General features: G+C 43.1%; 2 protein-coding genes and 1 long non-coding RNA gene across 4 annotated transcripts in view; 1 reads left to right on the forward strand and 2 right to left on the reverse strand.

Moving 5' to 3' along the window:
• Positions 1-904: 904 nt before the first annotated feature.
• Positions 905-6,070, reverse strand: LOC139403871 (uncharacterized). Its single transcript, XR_011633799.1, has 3 exons — positions 5,945-6,070; positions 2,901-3,073; positions 905-1,043 (listed from the first exon to the last, which is right to left on the reverse strand). It is a non-coding gene; the product is annotated as an uncharacterized lncRNA (long non-coding RNA).
• Positions 4,210-8,623, forward strand: LOC139403869 (deoxyuridine 5'-triphosphate nucleotidohydrolase-like). 2 transcript variants are annotated; one of them, XM_071147049.1, is made up of 7 exons: positions 4,210-4,469; positions 5,974-6,130; positions 6,545-6,636; positions 7,318-7,362; positions 7,581-7,655; positions 7,987-8,057; positions 8,469-8,623. In XM_071147049.1, the coding sequence occupies exons 1-7, from the start codon at positions 4,409-4,411 to the stop codon at positions 8,523-8,525; spliced, it is 558 nt and encodes a 185-aa protein (XP_071003150.1). In that variant the 5' UTR covers positions 4,210-4,408; the 3' UTR covers positions 8,526-8,623. The 2 variants fall into 2 exon arrangements, with proteins under 2 accessions (XP_071003150.1, XP_071003149.1); XM_071147048.1 differs by lacking the exon at positions 4,210-4,469 and adding an exon at positions 5,293-5,491.
• Positions 8,624-9,761: 1,138 nt separating this feature from the next.
• Positions 9,762-19,406, reverse strand: part of LOC139403872 (fibrillin-1-like) — a 128,668-nt gene continuing 119,023 nt past the window's right edge. The window contains exons 62-66 of the mRNA XM_071147050.1: positions 15,449-15,577; positions 15,082-15,201; positions 13,415-13,643; positions 12,509-12,776; positions 9,762-11,923 (exon numbers count right to left, since the gene is read on the reverse strand). Of these exons, the coding sequence (XP_071003151.1) occupies positions 11,543-11,923; positions 12,509-12,776; positions 13,415-13,643; positions 15,082-15,201; positions 15,449-15,577 (1,127 nt within the window). The 3' untranslated portion in view covers positions 9,762-11,542. The remainder of the gene's footprint in view (positions 11,924-12,508; positions 12,777-13,414; positions 13,644-15,081; positions 15,202-15,448; positions 15,578-19,406) is intronic.

The following is a 19,406-nucleotide window of genomic DNA, read 5'->3' on the forward strand; positions in this document are numbered from 1 at the left end:
TTTTGTCTTTCGCCCCCTTCTCAGTCCACACCCACTTCCCTTTGTCCACCAAGCTATCATATCGGCTTAGCCCACAAGGGAACCTCCCCTATCATTTCCTTGTAACCATATCTACTTGTTTGTTTATGTATTTCTGTGATTATTTAGTTAGTTAGTAAATAAATTATTAAGACAATTGGTGTATGGATGATTCATAGTAAAATCTGGGTTTGTGCAGATAACCAACAATTTACGACGTTTGGAATGAGACTAACGTGAGGCAAAGAATAATTCATTAGAAGACTAATTGATCAGATTTAATAATATCTGAAGAGTTAAATTAGGAAAATTATAACTTTGTAATCTGAAGATTTTCCTTGGTGTCCCGACTTCCTAGTTAATTACATTTACATGATTGGTTTAATCACGTAATAATAATTACAGAAAATTGATTTGATAAAATAACAGTTAACTTTAATGATGCCAAAGACATGACAGCTACCTCTGAACCTGTTTATTTTGTCATTGATAGGCTGGACATTTACCTATTTATTCCCTGACATTGTCCAAGTTCTGATTTGTCATTAACTCTCCCTTCCTCCTCCAATGTATCCATATTGCCCACTTCCTCACCAGACAGTAGAAACAAACTATTAAAAAACTGTGCTAATTTCAATCATAAACATTTAAAAAAAGGGTAGTAGACATTTACAGTAGACATTACCCAATCATAGTCTAGCTCAAAACTAATGAGACTGTATCAGTATGTAAAAAGTAACAGTAGAAAACACATTACTTTAGCAAAAAGTGAGTTTTGACTGAATATATATTTAAATAAAAGTTTCAAAACAATACATTATACTATGGACTTGCTAAATTACTCACATCCAGCATAAAAAACAGAAACAGAATAAACTAAAATAATTTTGTATTTATTTCTGATGTAACAATTGTTCATGAAGCAAACATTGTATGACTTGGTGAAGGTGTGGTAGAAGGAAGTTGTATATTTTCCTCCCCCTCTTTCATCCGCGGTGCTCATTCAACATAGTATTTGGAGATTCCTGTGAACATCAACAGTCATAAACATGTCATTCTGAACAGCAACATCTTCTTAACAAGAATTTAGTCAGTTGCCAATTCAACAGAATTCAATCTTGTTCATGTTGATGATCGGTACAACATGAGACAGATAGCAAGCCATGGTATATCAGACCGTATACTACGGGTGAGTCAATATTACTTGTTTACTGTTGTAATTACGTTGGTAACCAGTTATATAGCAATAAGGCACCTTGGGGGTTTGTGGTATATGGCCAATATACCACGGCTAAGGGCTGTATCCAGGCACTCCGCATTGAGCATAACAGCCCTTATCCGTGGTATATTGTCCATATTCCAGGCTAGACAAAATACTATTGCTAGCTAGCTAACTAGCCATGCTATTTCAATGAAAATAAGCTAGCTAGCCAGCGTCAGCTTTGTAGTTGTAATGCTATGTGGAAAAAGTAGTTTTAATTTCTCCCTAAATGTTTCTCACCAACGCCTTGCATTCTGTAAATTACTAATTGTAACAATTTGATCCATATTTAGAAACATCTCCTCCCTACCTGGGAAAGCGATTCATCGCAACATGCCGGAAGTCAAACTCAATGTGCTACTTTCAGACACATGAAATGTACCTGTTACTACACAGACGTTCAGAACGTGTGCAAAGGCACAATTTCTTCTTCTTCTGAGGTTTAACGGCGGTTTGCATCCAATTTGTTGCATTACCGCCACCCACTAGACTGTAGTACAACACCCTTATTCTTTGCTTGAAAAATGTACTAAATAAATACCCTACCATCTAACACTACTCACTAATTTCAAAATTATATAAAATAAAAATGAACACTACCCTACTCCACTAATTAAATGTATTTATTCCTACCTCATGCCATTATCCTGAAAGAATGGGACATCGCCACCTAACACATCTTGTAACTCTTCTGATGTCAAGTGTCGCACACCCAAATACCTCTCTGCAGCTGCCACCACAAACGTGACTTCCGATCCATCCCTGCAGTACAATTGGTAACCATTTTTATAAATGCTAAAAATCCAATCTTACTCTGTACTGGTATGGCTCTACTTGAACCTGGAAACCTCAACCTGCCTCTCTCGCTCGGGACATTTCTGATCCCCAGCTCCATGGGTACCCCTACAATTAACACATTCCCCAATAGTACGCATTCCTTTGTCTCATGCCCTTCTGAACATTTCTCACACCTTGAACCCTCCCTCCTACACACTGCTGCCACATGCCCATAAGCTTGACACCCGTAACATCGTAATGTTTTCGGCACATACAGGATAACAAATCCTAACTTCACTTTGTCGGGCAAAGATTCAACATCAAAACTCAAAAGAACAGACACAATGTATCTTCTGTTTCCCCACTCTTTCCGCATCAAACGACTAACATCAGATACACTGGAAATCTTATCCCCCAGCTGGTCAACTGTTATATTTAATGCTACCCCAGTTTATCACATTGGTGCCCTTTTCTTGAGAACAAAAAATGAACTTTTCTTGCCACCATTCGTTTTAGTCCGAGCGCATTCTCCCTCTACCCAACAGAAACACACTTATCACTAGACCACTTCTGGTTACCCTCACTGATTCCACATGACCCAACTCTTTTTTTCACACCGCGCAACCACAAATGGATCAGCCAAAGGGCAAGAGTCCACTTTTTCAATAAACTTCACTCCTACTGTCACAGCAGTGTTGCCAACTTAGCGACTTTGTAGCTATATTTAGCGAGTATTCAGACCCCTCTAGCGTCACATTTTTCAAAAAAGCGACTAGCAACAAATCTAGCGACTTTTTCTGGTGTTATTTGAGACTCTGACATGAAAGCCACTTATCGTTCTTACTCTTCTCAACGAGGAGCGGGTGCTGCCGTGGGCCCCACCCCCGTCCCAAAGCACCCACAGTCCTCGCGCAGCGGTTCCTCCCAGATGCAGTCAGAGCAGGAGCTGTTCACCCCTCTGCATCCAGACTGCAAATGAATCGCGCATGCTGGAAGCTGCCGCTGACTGATCCCGCACTGGGTTACATTAAAAAAATTAAAAACCTGAATTAGGGCCAGACTAGTTACCATCATTTTCTCACATTGCCATTAACAGTTTTTTCTATTGTCTCTTTTTGGTCCATTTAGATTGTTAATGTTGATTGTATACAAAACTTTTTTAAATTTTTATGGAATGGTTAAAGATGTTCATGTTTTACTGTGACTTGTTGTAGGCTCCTAAGTGGACCATACGGTTAAAAACCAAACCAAATTAAGAAAAATAAAAAACTAAGTAACTCTGCCAGAGTGTATCTTTTAGGTCGCTTTTGCCGGTCCCAAGCCCAGATAAAGGAGGAGGGTTGGAATTGGGACATTACAAAAAACAAGAATCGACAGAAGAAAGTTAATTTGTAGTTCTAAACATATTTAGTTTTTTTACTCACTTTTTGTCTCTCCCACACATTATTCCTCTCTCCTTCACAATTACATGACCAATTATGCAAATTTGGTGATGACGTCATTTAGCGACTTCTAGCTACTTTAGGACAGCCAATAGCTACTTTCCTTACTGAGGAGTTGGCAACACTGTCTCACAGACGTGTGTTTTTCCTGATTCTGGGAGCATACCTCGGTCTCTGGATAACTTCACCCTCATTCACTTCAATTTCTCCAGCTCCATCTGCTTACACTTTCTACCATTCTACTTTAACAAACCATCTCCCTTTTTTCCACCATTTTTATCCGACTCAAGCTTACACCCTTCTTCCCTCCATTCATCCTCCCGTTTCCAAGTATACGTCTCCTTATGATAATACTGCTGCCCCACTCCTGACACCCATCTCGTTCTTTCTCTAGGGACTCCATTTCCGCCTAGCGTTCTCTTGGCCTGGCTTCGTTCGTTCCAAAGCCGTGGCACAATTTCACGCGTCTGAAATTACAATATTCAAACGTTCTAATCACCTGTAAATGCCCTCTGGACAGATGTGAAGAACGCGTGTAAAAATGCCCATAACAGGCGATCAAATCAAACCACACACTGGACATGTGAAAAAATCATGTGTACAAAAAATGACATTTGACACTTGAAATTTTCACTTGCAAGTGTTTTGAAACTCGTAGCCTTTCTAACCTGACAGCCTGTCAACATGTCATTCCCACTCGCCATCATCAAATGGACTCAAACTAGCCACAAATTCTGACGAACTCAATCGTCATGAAACGAAAATACAGCGATGCGTTTCTCTAGCTTGGTTTAATACAAACTTTGATAAATAACGAGGAGCGCCCAAAATGTGTTTTGTGCAGGGAAGTGCTTAGTAATGTTCAAAACGAACTAATTAAAACGACAGGTCTTGACCAAACACCCACAGCATGACGGTAAACCCAGAACAGGGCAGAATGCGTCAGGAAACAGTGCTTCGACAGTGGAAAAGTAAGTCAATTAGCACGGCATTGTTGTCATTTTATAACAGGTGATGATGATAAGCAGAAATAAGGGAGTGCTATCTCTCATAGTAGTAGATGTGAGTTTCTCTTTCAAACAATCCCCTTGTTTTCAGCTAATAGCTAGCTAACATTAGCCAAAGCAAGCTAGCTAGCTACTGATAGTGCAACCCTAAGAAACAGTACAGGTGAAGATTAAACATTATCAGGCCTACTATACTGTACATATTACTCTAGAAATATTGTTAATTGAGTTTAGGTTGGAACTGTTGCTAGTAAAATACAAAATTTGTATTCTGGAATAAACTAATTGAAGCAAGATGCTTTTTGAGGCAAACATTCAGTTCTGGGTTGCTCATCTACAGCAGGAAGCAGTCTCCTGTCTAGACTGAAAGCAGTAGATGTTCTAAGCTAGTTTGGCACCACATACCTATGCGAGTCAGGGTTCTCAACCCTGGCATACTTAAAAAACAAGTACAGATACAGACTCAATGCTGAGCATGACCTCAGGGTTGCACTGTCAAAAATGTAACCCAGAATAGACATGCTTGTTGAAAACTTCAAACACCCACACACCTCTCATTAGGACTGTGTGTTTAATCCAGTTTATAATCAAATATATGTATTGTATGTTAACAGCAACCAATACTCACTCGGCCTGTATTTAATTGTCAATACATTAGCAAAAATGTATAAAAACATTTTCACTTTGTAGTTATGGGATAGTGTATAGATGGGTGAGATTTTTTTTAAAATCAATTTCTAATTCGGTCTGTAACACAACATGTGGAATAAGTCAAGGGGTATGAATACTTTCTGAAGGCGCTGTAGCTGATGCCGCAGCCGGGGAGGACTGTATCTTTAACAAGATGGAGCACTTCGTTGCAAAGCAGAGGCTCTACTGGCGGTGTTGTTCTTCGATTATCGCTGCCCAGTCTTCAGTACTCTCACACAGAACATTTTATCTGCATTCTCCCACTCTGGCCAGGAGAAAAGGATGCGAGAATGCAGGTAGCTCGTTGGCTAGCTACATTGCTTTTCAGTAATAGCTCATGTTTGCTAGCACTAGCAGCTAGCTACTTTGCTATGCTAACTGGTTGTTGTATTATCAACTTTAGTATTAACATGATGTGTAGTCAATACATTTGTAGGTACCGGTAATTGTACTGTTGTCAGATTTGTAGTCGAGTATTTTACCGAAATCAAGATGCATCATTCAAGGATTAGTAAACTAAAGCTTTCCTGTCATTCAGCTCACAGCTCGTCAAATTGTCAGAACTCTCGCGAGATTTTCAAATTTTTTTCAACGACGGCGAGGCAGATTCAATTGAAATTGGCGGGAATGTGTGCTTCCTAATACGATTCAGAGAAGTAGCAACAACTCAAGCCATATTTTAACTAGTTAGCTAACGTTAAACTAACCATAGCCATCTTATTATTTTGGAATTAACTCAACTTTCTTACCACAAACTTTGTAAACATGCCTTGCTCAGAAGTGATAGACGCCGCAGAAGTTTCTCCACTGAAGAGGACAAAGCCACATGCAGTGGCAGAGAATGTGATATCGGTGCTGAAGTTCTCCAAGTTGTCTGAACATGCCACTGCTCCTACCCGGGGCTCTGCTAAAGCTGCAGGCTACGACCTGTTCAGGTGGGTCAGAGTCCGGGACATGGTCACTGGAAGTGATTTGAACGCTGTACATTTTACTGGCTTGTATTTACTTAGCTAGCTTGATATTCACATAAGCAAGATAACGTTACTTGAATTCAAAACGTTGCAGTGAGTGTACCCTGCATGTGGCTTTTATTTTTCTGCTATCAATCAAAAGTAAAACTGTAGTTAGCAAACGACCATGCATAATGTTGTCTTCATATCAAGCTACCTAACTAGGTAGCCTAGTCTTGCTTCATGTTTATACGACCAACTTTAACAGGAGAAAAGTTGGCTAACGGTAGTGCTAGCCTGCTCCTCCTACTAACGATTGGATGGAAGGGGAGTTAGATGTAGGTCACTGCCTTTGTAAGTTAGTGACTGTAAGCCACCTGTTGATGTTTTTTCTAACAGTGCCTATGACTACAGTATTGGTCCTATGGACAAGGCTATCGTGAAGACTGACATCCAGATAGCAGTTCCTTCAGGCTGCTATGGCAGAGTGGGTGAGTAGGGTACCAGGACACAAACTTAAATGTTTTTAAAGAAAACATTTAATTGCACCCTGGCCTACGGGTATGTGGGGGTAGGTCTCTCTGGGTATTGTTTGACTTGACAGTGAGGGAGTTATTTTACTTTGACCTGGGTTGAACCAGAAACTTACATCTCTTTTACATAAAATATATGTTAAAAAATTCAAACTACTTTTCATTGGGAAGGCAGAAAGCGATCACTTTTGCATGGCAACACAGAATCCTACTAATTACTACATGCTTAATTATGTCACTTTTGTTTTGAGCAAACATTGCAGTCAGCCAGAGCGGGACGCCTGGGAGGCAGCCCAGTTCCAAATCTAATGCAATCAACTTTCAGCTGGTGCAATACATGCCTACACAGGCATCCGGGCAAGATTAATCAAACCCCCTCATTGCAACTGAAAGTGCAGGCGACTGACTGTCTACTGACAAATCACCTTGCAACATAAATAACTTCTCATTGTTATTGGTAGATCAGTCAGTCACAATTTACCCACAATGCATCACATATGTGATGCTCCAACACGGTCAATGGAGACTGCTTTCAGACTCATCTCGTTCAACCCCTCTTTCTCATCTCCCCTTCACTTTTCTCCAGCATAAAAAGTTAAGGAGTTTAGTCATATTTGATGTATTTCTCTTTTTTCACAGCACCACGGTCTGGCCTGGCTGCAAAACACTTCATCGATGTTGGGGGTGAGTTTACTTTTTGACCTTCAGATATGAATGTAACATTTTTCCTAAGAGATGGGTTATAGGGTTATAAAAATGGCAGGAAAGTGGTAACCATAATTCTGATGGAGATTTCATGAACCCAAGTCACTCTTTGGCTGTTCTAACCAGAGTCTAGAACATAGAACTGACAGGGTACATTCATGACAGCTAGGCTAACTGGAGTGCCTGTCTCCCCCCAGCTGGAGTAGTGGATGAGGACTATAGAGGTAATGTGGGGGTGGTGCTGTTCAACTTCAGCAAGGAAACCTTTGACGGTGAGCTTTAAAAATAATAATTAATCATTCACATATTCACATACCACCTTTCCAAACTCAAAGCATTGAAAGCACTTTGTATCCATGTTTAAAGGGACCATCTGCAATTGGTACATCCATTATTATTATTTTTTTTACTTTTACGTTAATTATATACCCTTTGCTCTTTGAAAAAAATAACTTAAATGCCTCATCAGAAACTGAAATAACTTGTTTTACTGATTGCTCAATCCAAATGCATTTCACATTGAGATCTGTTTTCCAGTGAAACATTGTAGTGTTGGGAAACTGGGTGACCTGTGGAGTGATGGTGTTTCTTTCTGTGTCCCAGTGAAAAAAGGGGACCGTGTGGCTCAGCTGGTGTGCGAGAGGATCTGCTACCCAGACCTACAGGAGCTAAAGGTACTTCACGCTTCTCTATAGACTGAATATGACCATTTATAGTATTACCATACAAGCGCAGACCTAGTAGTGAATTGCTGATCACAGCTTTACGATCCATTTCACACAAACCTTAAATGGACACACCTTGTCAAGCAGTCTCATTTCATTTAAACTTGAGACTGAAATGTTGATTTTAAGTGCATCTTATTTCTGTGAGAATGAGCCTTCAGCCCTTAGGGCTGTTTTTCTCGACTCTGATCGTCCTGGACTTAACCTCTTCACTTTAACAATTTCCATTGAACATACTTTTTGTCCTGGACTAGGCTAAATCTGTGTTTGGGAAAACTGGGCTCATTCGCATAGAAAGTCACTAAAATACCCTTCGCTCCAGTGTTGTAGTATTAACCGTGTCTTCCCTCTGTGTTTCAGACTCTGGATGAGACCGAGCGTGGGGCTGGAGGATTTGGCTCCACAGGCAGCAACTGATACATCAACGTTGTAAATAAACCAGCTTATTAGTTTAGTTCTGTTACATGTTATGAGGTTGTACAATAATTACATTAAAGATTGTTATTATCCCTTTGCTTCACTGTCTATGCCTGCTTATTTGGCCATTTATGGCAATGAAACATCACTGATTTTCTTGTCTGTGTGGCTCGGTTTGCAAGAGCATGGTTCTAGAGATGCCAGTGTTGCAGGTTCAATTCCAATTGGGGAAACCTATATGAAAATGTCGGCTATGCCCACTTATGTATATCGGCTTTGGATAGAATTCTATGTAAGTCTGTACCCTGAATGACCACTAAGTGATGCTGTTAAACCATTTATTTTCATAGTTCGAGGGAGTTTCCCTGTCTTAGGGACCAAACCCTTCACATAGGCTCATATTTGGGCAGCATGTCGGCAACCAAAACATTCCACTGTACTGTTTGTTACATGTTAGATCTGTTAACTGTAGAATCAGAAGGCTAATGTGAACCACACCAGGGAGGAGTTTCACTGAGAAATGGGTAGAGTTCCAGGCTGACTAACTTGCAGATGCATGCCAGATCTTACAATGCCTGGATAGGTATTTTATGTCTCAGCTAACCACGTTATAGCACTGTCGGTGACGTGGCACGCAACCATTGGTTGATGCATGCAATGTCTGAGAAGGGGAACGGGACCCTTGCCTTCTAGATGCAGTCATTGGGTTGTGTTGAACTGGATATGGTGGCTGTGGTTCAGTAGTCTTCGTTTTATATCGTCTCTGGAATTACAATAGCTTCCTTCCCTCATCCTTTCATTAGGCAGAGATGATGCTAGCTAGAAGCAGGAAGCATTGTGGAGAGGAGAATTCACCAGTCCTTTCAGCTGTCAGTAATGAAAGGAACCAAGGAAAGGTAGACTCTTAGGGCAGCAGGTAGCCTAGCGGTTAAGAGCATTGGGCCAGTAAACGAAAGGTTAATCAATGGTTCAAATCTCTGAGTGGACTAGGTGAAAAAATAAATTCAACCATGTCTGTATCCTAGAGCAAGGTGATTGCATCTGCTAAATGAGAAATGTAATTTAAGCATACACTAAAAATATTGGTCAATGAATGTGCATTAAAAGTGCTTTTTAGTCCAGGATTAGGCTTAATCTGTGTCTGGGATTTTGGCCCTTAAAGTGGTTAAAATACATCCCATAAATAGCATAATCTGCAAAGAGAGGAAGTGAAGTAGGGAGACAGGGACAACAATGAAACCTTTTAAACAAAAAAACAAGTTTTTATTGTGACTTTACAACTAAACCCTCACTGATGTGACAGAGCGACAGACGGATGAGTCTGCGGCTGGTCTGATTGACTTCGCTACGGAGCACTGATGTGACAGAGCGACAGACGGATGAGTCTGCGGCTGGTCTGATTGACTTCGCTACGGAGCACTGATGTGACAGAGCGACAGACGGATGAGTCTGCGGCTGGTCTGATTGACTTCGCTACTGAGCACTGATGTGACAGAGCGACAGACGGATGAGTCTGCGGCTGGTCTGATTGACTTCGCTACCGAGCACTGATGTGACAGAGCGACAGACGGATGAGTCTGCGGCTGGTCTGATTGACTTCGCTACGGAGCACTGATTGTACGAGCAAAAAGTGTGTGGCCGCGTCGACCTCAGTGCATAATCATGAAGGCACAGGTTTGGCATCATCAGAACGGTGTATGTTTTGAGTGTGTTTGAGGGCGTGTGTGTGTATTTGTGTTGTGTGTGCGAGTGTGTGTGTTTTTAATGTGTGTGTGTATACAGTTTATCAAAGGAAGTAGTAGGTCATTATAAGCACCATTACACCCCCTCCTCTCAGGGGCGTTCTCTAGTTTACAAAAGGCTTCATAGATTAACATTCTAAACATGGCATTGATTACAGTATAAACACACTTCATTTACATGTGGTATAGAGAGCAGACAGGCTGTTACTTTGGTTTTGGTTGAAGAGAAGACGTCTGACATCTTATTAAAAGGACAGTAGACAGACAGCTACTGTGTGTTGAGTATTACAGTGCATTCATAAGTCTATGTGGATTTGTTACTAGCACCAGTAAATATGTGTAATGCTGAAGTCTAGTCAGTGGGGAAGATGAAGAAGCATAGTTATGATGAGGAAGAGGGGTCCTTCTAGCTAAAGACTTTAGCTACGCTTCGATTCCCTACCCTTCTCCCCTCAGGGATTTGAAAGGCATGGACTGGTTTACCTAATATGGTGGAAACTCTCCTTAGCAGCCAATGCTTTGTGAACCATGAAGGGGGAGTGAGCAAGTGCACACTTCAGGGAGAAGGGTGGAGAATCTGAACGCTGCCTTTCACTTCCACCTCTGCCAAGCTGTGAACACTCAGCATCAGTGGCTTCTGCACTCTGCTACTCAGTCCAAATCCACCGCTAGCCCCTACCTCCTACCCCATACTCCCTAGCTACCCTCATGGTCTTGGGGGTAGGGGCTATGGGTGGATATGGCATTTGCCTTACATGTCCCACAAAAGGGTGGCAGATTCCACATATCATCATACAAAACCTATTTCATATAAACCTTTTTCATAAAAAAAAACATTCCAACCAGAGCTTCCTGCACAGAGCAGTTTAGAGTGGTTATTGTTGTGTCATTGTCATGTCTTCCCTCCATGTCATTCTCATTCTCTAAGCCTTTCTTCAGACAGCCAGCCATACTGTAGCCAGTGGGTTAGGCCTACACTGTAGCACTAAAGGTTGTATCTATGATATGTAGAATCATCTTTGGGAATCAAACATCGCAATCCCCCCTCCCCCCACCCACCCATTAGTCTCTTTGGCGTTGAGATTGTCCCAAGCTCTCTCTCAGAGTAGGTAGAAGTTGCCCATAACCACTGACCCAGGGTCAGATCTTCTCTCCCCATCCTAATGGTTGAGATATGGATCAAGGGTAAATGAATCTGTTCCTAGACCAGTGTTTACAGGCATACACTCCCCACCCAGCCCAGACCAGCCACCCCAGTCAGTCCTGTAGTGTAGGTTAATGCAGGACTATCTGCACCCTCATGGTGAGTGTGTCTCCCAGCTGGCCTGTGAGGTAGTCTTTATCGTTGCTGTCCTCCAGCGCTGCCAGCTCCTTCTTCCTGTACACGGCCACGCTACTGATCTGCAGGAAGTAGGCTCCAGGGGGGAGGGACTTCCTCTTGGACAGGTGCAGGTAGCTAAGCCCCTCCCTCTGGCTGATCTTGAAGTAGCCCAGTTCGTTGCCGTAGTCGATGGAGTAGCGCACGTGGTTGTTGAGCGTGGACAGGGCCGGGGTGAACTCCAGGATGTGGTCTCGGCTGGACAGGCCAGACATGTTCAGGTTGAACAGCAGGGTGTCCTCAATGTCCACACTCTCCAGACTCACTGTCTCCTGATGCTGAGGACACAAGACAGGTTACATACAGTATTATACAGATATATGATGTGTAACACTGTCCAGGCTCACTGTCTCCTGATGCTGAGGACACAGGACAGGTTACATACAGTATTATACAGATATATGATGTGTAACACTGTCCAGGCTCACTGTCTCCTGATGCTGAGGACACAGGACAGGTTACATACAGTATTATACAGATATATGATGTGTAACACTGTCCAGACTCACTGTCTCCTGATGCTGAGGACACAGGACAGGTTACATACAGTATTATACAGATATATGATGTGTAACACTGTCCAGGTTCACTGTCTCCTGATGCTGAGGACACAGGACAGGTTACATACAGTATTATACAGATATATGATGTGTAACACTGTCCAGGTTCACTGTCTCCTGATGCTGAGGACACAGGACCATGTAGTAGGTGGATTATGTAAACACTGACAACACTCAACACTCCGGATCCTGATGACACAACACAGGACCACACAGTTAATATGTACTACGGATTCAGTGAAGAGCAGGCAAGACATGATAGCATGACCATTCTAGGGGCCACCAGACCAAGACAGACATTACCTGTGCATTGTCCAGAGGTTGCTCCAGCGTTGAGTTGGTGTCGCGGCGTTTGCGCCCCTTCTTGGGGTAACCGTTGATCTTACACTCGTAGCAGGCCTCAGGAGACAGATCGTTGTCACCCACCTCTGCTGCCCCTCCTCCTCCTCCTCCTCCTCCTCCTCCTCCTCCTCCTCCTCCTCCTCCTCCTCCTCCTCCTCCTCCTCCTCCTCCTCCTCCTCCCTGGCCCAGACTCACACCACTACCAAAGCCCACGCCTGACACACAGTGCCTGGAACACACAGAAAGGAGTCAATCACACACACACAGGGCATAAAATCATACCCAAACACCATCTTGCCTATACATGGGCTAGCTGACAACATCACCAAAACAATGTGCACACTTCAATGTTGTGATTGTGGATGGCCAGATAGCTACCAACAATGACAATAAAGTGACTCGTTTCAGCTAGTTTCATCTTGTTCTTGATACCATGTCTTTTTTAGGGGTTTTGACTGATTTTATTACAATGCTAATATGGCTAAAATTCGCTAGCTAGCTAACCAACAACTGTAACGATGTATTTGAGAGACATTGTGCACATTTATATATGTTTTCAATAAATATCGGAGACAAAATGTAGTTTACATGTTGTCAACAATCTAAGCCAACCCTGTCTGTTTTGTCCCATAGCTACGCACGTGTTGGTTTTGTTGCTAAACAACAAACCTGTCTATCCATCAAAATTGATAATGATATTGCTCCAAACACACACACACACACACACACACACACACACACACACACACACACACACACACACACACACACACACACACACACACACACACACACACACACACACACACACACACACACACACACACACACACACACGCACACACACACACAGTCTCAATCACTCACCCCTGTCCAGCACGGTAGTATCCAGGTGGACAGCCACAGAGATACCCTCCGTCTGTGTTGGAACAGCCGTAGTTACATGGATTAGAGGAGGAGGAGCACTCGTTGATGTCACTGCACCCCCCCTGGTCTCCATAGTTGAACCCAGTGGGACAGAGGCAACGGAAGCTCCCCAGGGTGTTATGGCACGACGCTCCCCCACAGATCTGAGTGTTCTGGCACTCGTTCTCATCTGACCACAGGAAACAAACAACACAGACAGGAAGTCAACAAAACAAACAGATGTCAAATATGGGTCAAACCTCGGCCAGAGAACACAAACAATACTGAGAAACTCTTGAAGGGAATGAGGAAACCATCTGTAGTACCGGTTCAGCTGATAAACATTGGCCGTGTTCTTTTTGGGAAAGGCCACTGAATATCAATGCTGTAATTCCCATCAGTAGAGTCAAGTTAAAGTGCCAGCGACTCAGTTATAACAACAGTGTTCATGTAGGACAGTGACTCAGGGAGGGAGCGCTTCCAGTAATCTAGAGAGGAACAAGTTCAACTTCCAGGAAAGGGATGTAGATTTGATGTTGAGGGAGAGAGAAAGACAGAAGACAGACAGACAAGGGGGGAGAGAAAGACAGAAGACAGACAGACATGGGGAGAGAAAGACAGAAGACAGACAGACAAGGGGGGAGAGAAAGACAGAAGACAGACAGACAGACAGGGGGGGAGAAAGACAGAAGACAGACAGACAGGGGGGGAGAAAGACAGAAGACAGACAGACAAGGGGGGAGAGAAAGACAGAAGACAGACAGACATGGGGAGAGAAAGACAGAAGACAGACAGACAAGGGGAGAGAGAAAGACAGAAGACAGACAGACAGGGGGGGAGAAAGACAGAAGACAGACAGACAAGGGGGGAGAGAAAGACAGAAGACAGACAGACAGGGGGGGAGAGAAAGACAGACAGACAGGGGGAGAGAAAGACAGAAGACAGACAGACAGGGGGGGAGAGAAAGACAGACAGACAGGGGGAGAGAAAGACAGAAGACAGACAGACAGGGGGAGAGAAAGACAGAAGACAGACAGACAGGGCGGGGAGAGAAAGACAGAAGACAGACAGACAGGGGGGGAGAGAAAGACAGAAGACAGACAGACAGGGGAGAGAAAGACAGAAGACAGACAGACAGGCATGGGGAGAGAAAGACAGAAGACAGACATACAGAGGGGCAGAAAGACAGAAGACAGACAGACAGGGGGAGAGAAAGACAGAAGACAGACAGACAGGGGGGGGGAGAAAGACAGAAGACAGACATACAGAGGGGGAGAAAGACAGAAGACAGACAGGGGGGGGGAAGACAGAAGACAGACAGACAGGGGGGGAGAGAAAGACAGAAGACAGACAGACAGGGGAGAGAAAGACAGAAGACAGACAGACAAGGGAGAGAAAGACAGAAGACAGACAGACAGGCATGGGGAGAGAAAGACAGAAGACAGACATACAGAGGGGCAGAAAGACAGAAGACAGACAGACAGGGGGGGGAGACAGAAGACAGACAGACAGGGGGGGAGAGAAAGACAGGAGACAGACAGACAGGGGGAGAGAAAGACAGAAGACAGACAGACAGACAGGGGGGGAGAAGGATTGAGAGAAAGAGAGAGAGAGTCTGTACCACTCACCGACACACTGGTTCCATTGATAATGTTGTAGGTATCCCTGAGGACAGCTACACCGGTACCCTCCCACCAGGTTCTGACAGCCATGTTGACAACGGTGGTTACCATCACACTCATCCATATCTGTCAGGGAAACCACATACACACACAAACAAACACCCACACACACAGCATTACAATAGTTATGTGGCCATCCAGTTATCTAACTGTACTGGATAGGTACAAGCAAAACGGTGAAGTTTCTACCAAATCCCTGTTTATAGTGGAGTTATTGCCATATTGCCTATACCTATGTGATCATTTCAGATCCATATAAAGTGCCTAGGGGTATGGAGTCAGCTGATCCCGAGAGAGGCAGTGATTGGCTGACCTTCACAGCTCTGTCCATTGGGGTCCATTGAGAATCCTCTAGTACACTCGCAGTTGAAGCTGCCTGGGCTGTTCTGACACACACCATTAGAGCCACACAGAGCAGGGTCCGACCCACATTCATTATTATCTACAGAGAGAGAGAGAGACATTCATTACTATCTACAGAGAGAGAGACACTCATTACTATCTACAGCGAGAGAGACTCATTACTATCTACAGAGAGAGAGACACTCATTACTATCTACAGCACATATGTCAGAGTCAAGGCCCGCGGGCCACATCCGGCCCGCAAGAAGGTTTTTTACGGCCCCTGGGATGATCTTGATTTATTATTAGAACCGGCCCGCAGCAAGCCGGCAGCCCGCAGATCTTTTACACGCACCAATACTACATTTCCCACAATGCAAAGGTGACGCACCGAGCAGTAGGCTGCTTCATTTCAATATTTATTGGCACAGCAGTCGTCAGCATCACAGTAAAATTAACTTTCAGATACCCATCAAAAATGGCAAAACGGAAGGTGGATACTGAGAACCGGGGGTTTCAAACAAGGTGGGAGTCGGAGTATATGTTCACGAAGGTAGCTGGAAAACCTGTGTGTCTTCTGTGTGGAGAAAGTGTGGCGGTACTGAAAGAGTATAATCTGAGACGACATTATGAAACGAAACACGCGGACACACACGCGGACGCAACTGTCAAGGCCAGTTTTATTTTGGCAGAAGAGATCGCTAAATCAGCCCGGCCATTTACGGAGGGGGATTTCATCAAAAACTGCATGATTAAAGTTTGTGACGAAGTTTGCCCAGAAAAAAGGCAACTCTTTTTAAATGTGAGTCTGAGCAGAAACACCATTGCCGAGAGAGTAGACCAGTTGTCCATCAATCTAAAAGAGCAGCTTGTGAAAAAGGGAAAAGATTTTATTGCATATTCCTTGGCTGTGGATGAGAGCACCGACATTTCTGACATTGCCCAGTTGTCAATTTTCATCCGCGGAGTGGACTCCAACCTAAGCGTGACAGAGGAGTTTTTGGCTTTACGTCCTATGCATGGCACAACTACGGGGCATGATTTGTATGAAGAGGTGTCAAGATGTGTAAATGAGATGGAGCTGCCTTGGGAAAAACTCGTGGGTTTGACAACCGACGGAGCACCTGCGATGTGTGGACACAGGAGCGGACTGGTGGCGAAGATACGGGAAAAGATGCAAGAGGAAAACGCGACAGGTGAGCTGACAGCTTATCATTGTATCATACACCAGGAAGCGTTGTGCGGTAAAGCCTTGAAAATGGAGCATGTAATGAGCATCATCACGCGCACAGTTAACTTTATCAGAGCCAAAGGTTTGAATCACCGCCAGTTCAAGGCATTTCTGACGGAGTTAGAAACGGAGCATGGTGATTTGCCTTATCACACAGAGGTGCGATGGCTAAGCCAGGGAAAGGTGCTTCAAAGATGTTTCGAGCTTCGTGAGGAGATTTGTCTGTTCTTGGACAGCAAAGGGAAAGACACAACACAACTCCGAGACGAAATGTTTCTGTGTGAAATGGCTTTTCTGTGTGACATTACGAGTCATCTGAATGCAATAAACTTGCAGCTGCAGGGTCGGGATCGTGTCATCTCTGATATGTACAGTACAGTGAAGGCATTTAAAACCAAACTGACTCTGTGGGAGACGCAGATGCGGAAAGAAAATTTGAGCCACTTTCCCAGCTGCCAGACCATGAAAGAGAAGCTCTCTACCAGTGCGTTCCCGAGCACACAGTTGGCTGATAAAATAGGTATGCTTGCCGCTGACTTTCGACGCCGATTTGCTGACTTTGAAGCACAAAAAAGCAGGTTGGAACTGCTCGGTAACCCATTTGCTGTTGACGTGGAAAGCTCACCACCAAACCTCCAAATGGAGTTGATTGACCTCCAATGCAATGATGCACTGAGGGCAAAATATGCGGCAGTGGGTGCTGCGGAGTTCGCCCGTTTCCTCCCCGGCACAATGCCCCAGCTGCGCATCCAGGCTGCTCAAACGTTGTCTATGTTTGGCAGCACATACCTGTGTGAACAACTGTTTTCTTTGATGAACCTGAACAAAACATCACACAGAAGTCGACTTACTGCTGAACACCTCCACTCAATTCTGAGGATTTCTTCAGCTCAGAGCCTTACCCCGAACATTGATGAACTTGTGGAAAAGATGGGACACCACCAAGTATCACCCTCAACCTCAAACAAGTGAACATTACTGTGCAATCACATATTTAGAGTTTTTACTCAGTTCAAGTTTAAAAGTTAAAATTTAATATTTGTTTTCACTGCATGTTACTTCTCCTTAAACAAAGTGTTGTTTTTGATTAATAGATTTTTGCACTTTATTTTTTTGTATTTCAATCCAATTATATTTTAAAAATATTTCAGTTGAGTGGATGATAGAAAATTGCTATTATTGTTTTTTCTTTGAAGTAAATTTAGCCCACTTTTGCTAAAATAGAAAATATAGTCTACTGATGGTGCCTTGAATACCGGTTTCTTTCATTTAATGTTCATGTTATGGGGATATTTATATAAAGGAAATTTGTCTTTTGTGTCTGTTGAAAATTAAAGATTACTGACAGAGCCATAAGAAAATATTGCTTTATTTATCTGATCATATTGTAATATATTTGTTAGGTTTTCAGTAGGTTCAATTAGGTTCACTAGACTATATGCGTAATTTAAAAATGTTTCAATGAACATTCGAACAGTCCGGCCCTCGTCTTGTAGCTGATTTTTTTATTTGGCCCTCCGTCCATTTGACTTTGACACCCCTGATCTACAGAGAGAGAGAGACATTCATTACTATCTACACAGAGAGAGATACATTATTATCTACAGAGAGAGATACTCATTACTATCTACAGAGAGAGAGACACTCTTTACTATCTACAGAGAGAGAGAGACACTCATTACTATATACAGAGAGAGAGACACTCATTACTATCTACAGAGAGAGAGAGACACTCATTACTATCTACAGAGAGAGAGACACTCATTACTATCTACAAAGAGAGACACTCATTACTATCTACAGAGAGAGACTCATTACTATCTACAGAGAGAGACTCATTACTATCTACAGAGAGAGACACTCATTACTATCTACAGAGAGAGAGACATTACTATCTACAGAGAGAGACTCGTTACTATCTACAGAGAGAGACACTCATTACTATTTACAGAGAGAGAGACATTACTATCTACACAGAGAGAGACACTCATTACTATCTACAGAGAGAGAAAGAGACTCATTACTATCTACAGAGAGAGATACACTAATTTATATCTACAGAGAGAGAGACAGTCACTACTATCTACAGAGAGAGAGACATTCATTACTATCTACAGAGAGAGAGAGACACTCATTACTATCTACAGAGAGAGAGAGACACTCATTACTATCTACAGAGAGAGAGACATTACTATCTACAGAGAGAGAGACATTCATTACTATCTACAGAGAGAGACTCATTACTATCTACAGAGAGAGAGAGAGACATTACTATCTACAGAGAGAGACATTCATTCCTATCTACAGAGAGAGAGAGACATTACTATCTACAGAGAGAGAGAGAGACATTACTATCTACGGAGAGAGAGAGACATTACTATCTACGGAGAGAGAGAGACATTACTATCTACAGAGAGAGAGAGACATTACTATCTACAGAGAGAGAGAGAGACATTACTATCTACGGAGAGAGAGAGACATTACTATCTACGGAGAGAGAGAGACATTACTATCTACAGAGAGAGAGAGACATTCATTCCTATCTACAGAGAGAGAGACATTCATTACTATCTACAGAGAGAGAGACACTCATTACTATCTACAGAGAGAGAGACATTCATTACTATCTACAGAGAGAGAGAGACATTACTATCTGGAAGGAGAGCGGGAGAAGAGAGGAGGAGAGAGGGGAGAGTGG

Source organism: Oncorhynchus clarkii, unplaced genomic scaffold (assembly GCF_045791955.1).
Source record: "Oncorhynchus clarkii lewisi isolate Uvic-CL-2024 unplaced genomic scaffold, UVic_Ocla_1.0 unplaced_contig_3708_pilon_pilon, whole genome shotgun sequence".
Lineage (NCBI taxonomy): Eukaryota > Metazoa > Chordata > Actinopteri > Salmoniformes > Salmonidae > Oncorhynchus > Oncorhynchus clarkii.

Bases quoted from the DNA above. Each gene is read 5' to 3' on its own strand.
- LOC139403869 (XM_071147048.1), top strand. From the start codon at position 5,350: ATGGAGCACTTCGTTGCAAAGCAGAGGCTCTACTGGCGGTGTTGTTCT. The intron at 7,363-7,580 runs GTGAGTTTACTT...GTCTCCCCCCAG, and splicing joins ACACTTCATCGATGTTGGGG to CTGGAGTAGTGGATGAGGAC. The intron at 7,656-7,986 runs GTGAGCTTTAAA...TCTGTGTCCCAG, and splicing joins CAGCAAGGAAACCTTTGACG to TGAAAAAAGGGGACCGTGTG.